General features: G+C 38.8%; 1 protein-coding gene across 1 annotated transcript; it reads right to left on the reverse strand.

Moving 5' to 3' along the window:
• Window positions 1-231: 231 nt before the first annotated feature.
• LOC138891241 (uncharacterized) lies at window positions 232-783 on the reverse strand. The gene is made up of 2 exons (XM_070174491.1): window positions 570-783; window positions 232-494 (listed from the first exon to the last, which is right to left on the reverse strand). Exons 1-2 carry the CDS (start codon window positions 781-783, stop codon window positions 232-234), a joined length of 477 nt encoding a protein of 158 aa, XP_070030592.1.
• Window positions 784-9,275: the final 8,492 nt, after the last annotated feature.

A 9,275-nucleotide genomic window follows, 5' to 3' on the forward strand; every position in this document is an offset into this window, starting at 1 on the left:
CAATAACCGTGGTATTGCTGATGTTCTTCCAGAAGCACCATATCTTCCCGTTATCATTAGAAATGCATTCTTGATAGCCCGAGAATTTCCTGTAACCTTCAATTTTTTCCTTGCCAAACATAGGTTCCATGATTGAAATGTAAAGAATGTTGTTACTGTCTATAAGATGTTTTAGCTTGTGAATGGATTTCTTTGACCTCACTCTCCTAATATTCCAAATGATTGTATTAATCATGAGATATTCGGGGAGGAAGTATCCTTCTTTTGTTTCCTCTTGACAGAGGTAGCATATCTATCTTTTATGTCTTTTCTTGAGTTTCTTGCTCTACTTCTTCCCCTTTCTGTTAGGAGATACTCTTCTTCCTCATGATTGCCTTTGTCTTGGTTCCTCTCCTCATTTTGTTCAGTTCTCTGTATACTTTGATGTAATAAAGTATCTTGCATTGGGTGGTTAGTTGTTTTGTGTGTATTTCTTTCGAGAGGTTGTTCCTGATCTGCATATAATTCAACCATTAACTCAATACCAGGTTGTTCAATAATGTTAGTTGGTAGACTTGTTTAGCAATAACCAGAATCCATGTTCTTTTCCTTTCCTTTGTACTCCTTTTCCAACTCAAACTTTTCGTCCCCATTATCCGCCAAGTTGTTAAGAGTAAGTATGCCCTGCCTCTCAGTATTCTTATCCGAAAGGTCCTTATTGCTGGTAGTATCCTGCCTTTTAGAATTATCTTCATGCATTCGATTTTCCTCACTAAGTTCATTTAATGAACTTTCCTTAACCATGGAGTTGGATTGGTTGCTGAGATCATGTTTTTCCTTCGTATTGTTGTTGCTTCTGGCCTATTTCTCTTCAACACTGTTTTGTTCCACTTCCTTGTTACTGTCATTTGTGCTCATGCCATGTGAAATGGCAATATTGTTCTGGGAGGAGGGAGTCTTGGTTATAATTTTTTGCCTGTTGCTCCTTTGTATTAGAACTGGTTTGAAGATCACCTTACTCTTCGTCTTTGGCATTTTTTTTCCTGCTTTCTTTTCTTCTTCTTCTTTCTAAATCTGCTTGTTATAGTAGCTTGATTATCATCTATGGCTAAAGCAATCTTGTTGTCTTGTTCAATCTACGATCTATGTTGAGGCTTGTTAGAGGTACTATGGTCTGACCCTCCTATAGCTTCCTCGCAATTCAACCTCTTGATGTTGAGACTGTTTTGCTGTCGAACATCCTTCTCCTTATCACTCACATTAGGTGGTGGCTCCTTCTTTCTTTTTTTCCCTTTCTCCTCCCCCTTCTCCTTTTGTGATCCTCTAGTTCCCTCTTCACTATGCTTCTGATCATCTTCTTTATTGTTTTTATCGGTTTCTGCAGCCCTTTTCTTTTCCATAACTCTGCAATTGAGTAAGTTATGCCCAAGTTTTTTGCATTTTCTACAATATTTAGGAATATTTTCATACTCGATTTTTTGAGTAAATCCTTTCAAAGGAGCATTGTCATCCTACGATCCAATAAATACACTATGCACCAGAGGTTTTAGAAGATCAATTTCCACTCTAACTTTAGCCATGCTCGGTCTCGTTTTACCAACTGTTGCAACATCTATAGCTAAGGGAGTTCCGATCTCACTACAAATTTGTTTAGCGTAGTGCCATGTGTGCATATTAAAAGGTAAGCCAGGCAGTAATACCCATACCGGCACTATAGGAATGTCCTCGTTCGGTATGAAGTCCGGCGTCCACTTTTGCAGCCACATTTGAAGACCATCGATTTCTACCATTCTTCTATACCACACCGAGTTGAAATCATTCTCATTTGTGAAATCCAGAAAGACGTTGTAATTGTCATACACTCCAATTTTGGCCCTGCCTTTGACTGGAAATCTCTCTCTGAATATGGATCATATTTTCTCAATTTGGGGCCTAGGTTTCAGAAATCGCCCCACGATGGTGAGTCGACACTCATCCGCCATGATTCCATAATAATCCTTGGCTTTGAAAATCACCGCCGGAATACCATTGTGGGTGGTATGTCTTGCAATGACTGTTTTTCTGGATTTTTGAGTATTGATGGCCAGGATTGGGGTAGCAGCAGCTATGGTGTTGGCATAGGTGGTGTGAGCACGTGATTTTTGCTTCACGGAAATTACTCCAAAAGAAATCGAAAATAAAACAAGTTACCTTCGAGTACAATTTTGAGAATTTGCGTGACATTTTTTGTAATTATTTTTGTCCGTAAATGTTTACTTTGTTGTAGTTAATCATAAAATACAAAAAATATATGTTGCGTGTAAATTTAGGATCTTATGCTACTATTAGGAATTAATTAAATCGTATTTGGTTTTTAAATGAATGAAAATCACAAAAATATTATTTTTGGTAATTTTGTCATTTTATTGTTTAATGGTTTGATTTTGTTGAGTTTTGATCTTGTGTGAGTCAATTAATGTCTATTTAATATAATTGTAGTTTTGAAACTTATTTTAGGATTTTTGATAGATTTAGTATTTAGAAAAGGAATTAGAAGAAGAAAAGAAATGAGTTAAAATTGGACAAATCGGAATTGGGCCATTTGAATTGGACCCAAAATCAGGCCCAAAACACTATTTTTGCCCGGTCCAGATCAGCCAATCTCAGAGACGTCCAAACGGCGTCGTTTTGATCATACTTGATCTGGGCTGTTGATCTCAGATTGATCAATGGCCAAGATCACGTCTCCATACTCACGCCTTAACCTGACTCGTCTCACCCAGAGACCACCCGGTCTCACTTAACCCATACGACGTCGTTTCCATTAAGTTGGTCAATTCAGGCCATTGATTTTGAATGATCTAACGGCCCACATCAAATTTCCCCTAACTATATAACCCCAATCCCTTACCCCCACGCCCCCTCCCTCATCCTCGTCTCTCTCAGAGACTGAACCAAACACCTCATGAAACCCTAGCGCCGCCACCTTACCCCATCGCTTGAAACCCGACGGCATCGACGCCGCCGGTCACCAGATTAACACCCCTAAACCATCTGACCACCCCCGTTCCAAATATGTTACTCCCTTGTCTCGAGTCATCCCCTGCCGTCTCGAATCTTCGTTTGAAGATTTGATTGGAACCCTGAAACCACCCCAATCCACCCCCAATTAACACCACACCACTACTAGGTTTCCCTCACCCCTAAACCATCAACAGATTCCCTTGGATCCCGTTGGATCTCCTCGAATCTTTGATCAAAATCTCCCTTCCAAGCCCTAGCTGTCCCCTTGACCCCAGACTAACACCCAATAATCCCCTTTACCTCCTCGTCCTTGATCCCTAGCCAAATTGGTTCCAATATGAGTAAAATCCGTCGAATGACGGATCTAGGGTTTTCAGCAGTTCAAGACGTGTCAAAGTTTCAAGGTCGATTGGTTTCTGTTCAGTATTGTAGGCCTATTTCTCACGAAATAGACGTATAATACTGACTAGGACTCAAGTTCGAAAGAACATATTGTTTGAAATCTGAGAAAAGAACAGTAAGTTCTCCTTAATTCCTTTTGTTGCCTTCTATAGTTTTGTTTGTCTGTTTTAAATTGTATCTTTGTCTTGACTTCTTTCTTGTCTTTGGTTCAGTACTTCTCTTCTTCTCATCAGACCGTTTATTGGGTCCAGTTCCTCTGATTGTTTGTTTACATGTTGTAGATTGTTTGGTCAATTTATTGGCTCGTTATGTGTAAGTCAGTTTAACTTGATAGTTAGTTTTAATCCTGGCTTTGATTTCATAGTCCATTTCAGTACGTTTCGTTTGTGGTTTTGTTTAAATGATGTATGGCATTGGTTCAGTTTGTCCCCTATATGTGATGTGTGTTTTCTTTGTTCTTTGATATTCAACAATCTTCGTTGAGTTCAGTATATTCGCAGGATTTCTTTCACTCTATTTCAACTTAATTTGGAATTATAAATCAATCATTCCCATAATGTGCAGTTGGTGATTTGGAAGTTTGACCTGGATAGTTGGTTAGGCTTGTGTTCTGATTCATGGTAATATTGTTATTGGTTTTTTCTGTTAAGCATCGATGCATTTTGATTTCAGTTTCAGTTTCAGCTTCAATGTTCTGCTAAGCTCTTTTATTTGTTAATGCTGGTTTTGTTTTGAAGTTTCAATTTAGATTTTAGGTGTTTGAATTGGTTATAGCTGCAGTTTTAATATAGATTTCAGAGTTTAGTTTGACTTGATATAGAATTGCTGGCCCTGTTTATTCATTTGAGATTTTGGACAGCATGTGCATTACAGTCCTTTAATGAATTAAAGTTAACTTGATAGCATGTGCTGTCAGGACATAATCATGTTGCACATACTTGTTTAGTTTAATAAAAGGGAAAACCATTTTAATAGTGAAAAGAGGGCTGTCAGGGGAATCTGATGGGAATACTTTTGTTTTTAAACTTTGAGTGGAAAAACAGAAGGGAGAACATGGGAGGGAATCAGTATTTTATTGGACTAAGTGCTCTAAGAGCTGGAAAGAGAAGTCTGTGTGTGAATATAAAGGGAAGAGAGTTGATTCTGAAAAGAAAGGGAGAAAAAGAAGAGAGTTCTGGAGAACAAAAACCTAAAAAAGGCAGAAAGAAAACCCCTGAAAAAACTCTAAAATTCAAGAAAAGGGCACTGTTCCATTGTTCACATTCAGTTTGAGATTTAGGCCCAACCAAAGCTATTCTAGGTTTGTTTGATTTTAGCGGTTTGTTGTCAGAAGTGTCCCAGTTGATTTCAAGTTTGGTGTTTGATCTATTTCCAATTGATTTTGAGACAATCTGTTCAGCTCTTTGGGATTTTCTTTTCTAAAACATTTCTGGATCTCTGAGTTTCACTGGGCTGTATCTTATTTGTCCCACATTGCTGATTCTAGTGCCACTACTATTATTTGTTATCTGCTGCTGCTGATTCACCTCTCCTTCTTCTCACTTTCCAATTCAGGTACACATTTGAATTAAGCTTTGATGTAACTTTGAGTTGAAAGATTGAAAAATGGAAGTACTCATGCTTTGGCCTCCACATCTGTGCTTATGTAGTTTACACCGCATCTGTGTTTTCAAAAATAGATATTAGTTGATGTATAATTAATATAAGTTTATTTTTGTTCGATACCGTTTGGAAAGGTAAACTGTATAATTTGATTTGGTTTTGGTTTGTTAATGAACTATCTAGTTTGCTAAATTTTGTTTAGTCAATAACTTTAATAACGTCATTAGTTTAACTGAAAGTTTTAACTAGTTCTAGAACCGTTATCTTACAATTAATAGTTAAACAATCGAGTAGTGGACTAATTTCGATTTCATCTGTATTTAGTTTTGGATTGTCTTGGGCTGGCGTAATTTGGAATTGGCATTAATACAGTTGTTTAGTATAGTTTAATACGATTCAAGTTCATACAACATTAGATACCTTATTCATTGACAGTGAGTCGTAATTCAATGTGTGCTTAAGGGAATCCATTAATAACTCACGTAGTTTAGTTTAATAGTCATGAGTTGATTTCGAACAAGGTTTGTTAGAGTTCCTTTAAATGTAATAGATTTTCAAAGCGTCGATTAAGTTTAACAAATGTGTTGGTAGTCAAGGTTGGTTCATTTTCAAATAGTTTTAAAAAAATAATTAGTTCCAATGGTTCAATTCGTCTAATAATGTGAAGTCTAAATTAGTTAAAGAATAATTTGTTTGTTTCGACGATAGCGTTTGTCAATTCCGTATTTTATTTATAATTTCATTTTTTTTCTTTTGGTAATGATCAATTATAGAATAAGGCACAAAACAATTTTCTTTCGAGCAAATTCGATCGCAATTAAGTTTAGGTTCGGCAAACATAATAAGGATTCAGTCCGTATTTGTCCAAACCAGCAAAATTCGGCATCATCCTTTTCTTTAAAGATAAATGTAGTAAAGACGTAGTCATTGTAGGGTACCCTTCTAAAATAATGAGACGAGCCTCGCCGAATAAAAAGGCAAATTGCGGGGCCCTCAATAATTGGTCATAATAAATACTTAGAATTTGGGATGGACTGTTTAGTGAATTCCACTGCCTTCCCCAAAGATAATAACGCGTTAGACTTTTTAGGCGCGACTTAATTAAATTACATTCTTAAATTCGGGTGCGCATTTATGTGACCCAAATTCAAATCTCAACGGAGTCGAAATGTGTTAACAACTACGGGTGCATTGATTGTGACGTGGTTCGAGATGCATTTTCACGACGTTGCAATTCTATAAAATAAATGATAATAATAAAAGCGGTTTAAACTTAATAAAAGCACATAAGTCACAACATGTATTTAAATCAGATATTTAGCCATTATAACAATTTAAGCGACCGTGCTAGAACCACGGGATTCGAGGGTGCCTAACACCTTCCCTCGGGTCAACAGAATTCCTTACTTAGAATTTCTGGTTCGCAGACTTCATTTGGAAAGTCGAAAATTTCCTCGATTTGGGATTCAAGATAAACCGGTGACTTGGGACACCAAAAACCAAACCTTTCCCAAGTGGCGACTCTGAAATGAATAAATAATCCCATTTTCGAATAATGTCACTTAAATTGGAAAAACTCCCTAACGCATTTACCCTTCGGGGTAGGCGCGCAAAAAGGAGGTGTGACAGCTCTGGCGACTCTGCTGGGGAATAAGAACCCAGAATCTCTGGTTCAGGATTCAAGAATTCGAGCTTAGATGAATTGTTATATTTGGCTTTATCTGTTATCTGATTTTTACCTGTTGAGCCTAATGTGCTAAATGTTGCTCTTACCGTTTTGATATTATCTGAACTATATATAAACTGTGCTGAAACCCTCCTCTCTCATCATCGGGGATGTTCTTGCTGGGCGAGACTCCCTATTCTGTTAGTGTCATATCCTGAAATAAGAAAGAGGCCGGACAAGTTACAAAGCCGGACGATCTCGCGGGTCCCCGGTACGTAGCCCCTCCTCGACTCGAGTTGTCCACTCGGGTACACAGTCTAGAACAAATACCCAGGTTACGAACCTAGAATAACTCAGCTTCATGCCAGATCCCTAGTAGGAACGTTTGTTTGTATCATGTGCATTTGACTTTGGAGGCCCAACACAGAGGTTGGTTCTGTCTAGGACAGATGTACCAAAATGAAAAGACCATCCTGATGCATCCTACTTATTTTCTGTGCATTTATTTGTTTCGGACTTACATGCTGACCGACTTTGGAGTATTTGGAAAATTAAAAAAGGGGAGAGAAAAAGAGTACAGAGAGTTGATTATCTGTTTTAGAAAAATAACCAATGTCAAAATAGTGTCGAAACTCCGCCAAATTTTTAGAAAAAATGAAAAAAGGGAATTTGTTAAAAAAATGGTTGTTTATTGGCCCGAATAAGAGAAAAGAGAGAAAAGTTTCATTTTTTAAATAGTTTGTCGAAGTACACAAAGAGTATTTCCAAAAATGGTGTTTGTAAAAAAAAGTGTCTTTTTCCAAAAATAGTTAGTTTTATTGGCCCGAACTACGCCGGTTTGATTCTCACGGGGTGTGAGATACGTAGGCAACCCTCATCGGGTCCAACCTCCCCTTTTTCAGAAATAGCCAAAATGTCAAAATTTTAATTTCATCATAAATAAGTCGAGTGATGCCACTTTTGTCAAACGTAGCCGAAGGTTCCCGAAAGGGACGCGCCGGAAGGCTGACTTTGCATAAACAGCCGCTTTTGGTCATTTTCTGAATTTTGACCAATTCGCCCAACAGCCTTAGAATCCTCGTTCCCGAGGCTCTGTGAGGTCGTGCTCCCAATGTCGGGCTACTATTTAAAAAAAATAAAAAAAATAAAAGTCATAGATAAGTCAAGTGATGCTATTTTGTCAAAAATAGCCAAATGTTCCCGAAAGGGACGACAGAAGGCTGACGTTGCATAAACGGCCACTTTCGATCATCCTCTAGAGTTTTTGATCGGTTGACCCTCACAGTCTTAAAATTTTCATCCCCGAAGTGCTGAAAGGCCGTGTTTGAAAATCGGATCTTTCTTTCTATAAACACAGTCAAATCATCTTTGAGTCAAATAATCTTTTACTTAAATCACCTTAATAAATATGTAGGATGAGCACAATGCAAAATGAACACTTTTCGATAATGGCTAAAGTCCCTGTCAAGTTGCGGCTATGGTGGGGTGATCTAGGTAGTGAAGGGCAAGATGAGGTCAAGAAATATCTGAAAGGTCTCACGGGTTTATTGGAAATCCAGCCTCGGGGAGATATCATAAGAGCTTTGGTTACCTACTGGGACCCGACACACAATGTCTTCCACTTCTCCGATTTTGAACTCACCCTGACTCTGGAGGAAATAGCCGGGTACATCGGAAATGCTGAAGTTCCACTAAGGCAAAAATACCTGGTTGCCCTAAGAGCTGTCACTGCGCATCGTTTTCTAGATTCATTAAAGATACCCAGGATGGTCCATAACCCAGATTTGGCTGCAGGTTTCTGTAGTCCGCGCTTCATATACGACAGATATGGTCATGTAGGGGGGTTCAACAATCCGGTTAACAAGCTATGCAGCAAAGGTAACCGTCAGAAGTGGGATGAGCATAGACGAGTGGCTTTCATGATAACATTTTTGGGCCTTTTGGTGTTTCCGAGGAAAGACGGAAACATTGATCTGAAAATATCCAGGGTTGTCAGTACTTTGCTTACTCAAAATGAAAGCACTCTCACGCCTATGGTAGTATCTGATATCTTTCGAGCTCTCACAGCCTGCAAAGCCAGAGGGAATTTTTTCGAGGGGTGTAATTTGCTGCTACAAATATGGATGACTGAACATCTCTGCCACCGTTCCGAGCTTTTGAGTTATGGTTCCTCGAAGAAGACTTGCATAGAAGAGTTTTACACGAGAATAAATGGGGTCAGTCTGCCCGAGGGAGTTACGGCATGGACGTCATTCTTTCGAATCCTCCCCGCCAGCCAAATACAATGGACACTGGGATGGTTTCCTGTTGATGAGGTCATATATATGCCGACCGCTAGGACCCACTTTCTATCGATAGCATTCAGCCTTACGCGCCCTATCGAGTTTTGAGACAACACGGGAGATGCCAGATAGTGCCACACGAGGAAGATCTTAGTGCTCAAGCAATTGAGTTTAGCCCTGACGGCCAATTTCCTGAAGCAAAAGTCCGCCAGATCTGGAATAAATGCCAATGTTTAAAAGCAGATACTTGCGTGCAGGATCGGGCCAAAGGTGAAGTAGCACCAGGGTACCTTGTGTGGTACAGAAGAGAACTTGAGCACAAAAGGCCGGCTAAAAGACCC

Source organism: Nicotiana sylvestris, chromosome 1, assembly GCF_000393655.2.
Source record: "Nicotiana sylvestris chromosome 1, ASM39365v2, whole genome shotgun sequence".
In the NCBI taxonomy this organism is placed as follows: domain Eukaryota; kingdom Viridiplantae; phylum Streptophyta; class Magnoliopsida; order Solanales; family Solanaceae; genus Nicotiana; species Nicotiana sylvestris.

Bases quoted from the DNA above. Each gene is read 5' to 3' on its own strand.
- LOC138891241 (XM_070174491.1), bottom strand. From the start codon at position 783: ATGGTTAAGGAAAGTTCATTAAATGAACTTAGTGAGGAAAATCGAATG. The intron at 495-569 runs GTTATTGCTAAA...AATTATATGCAG, and splicing joins GGAAAAGAACATGGATTCTG to ATCAGGAACAACCTCTCGAA.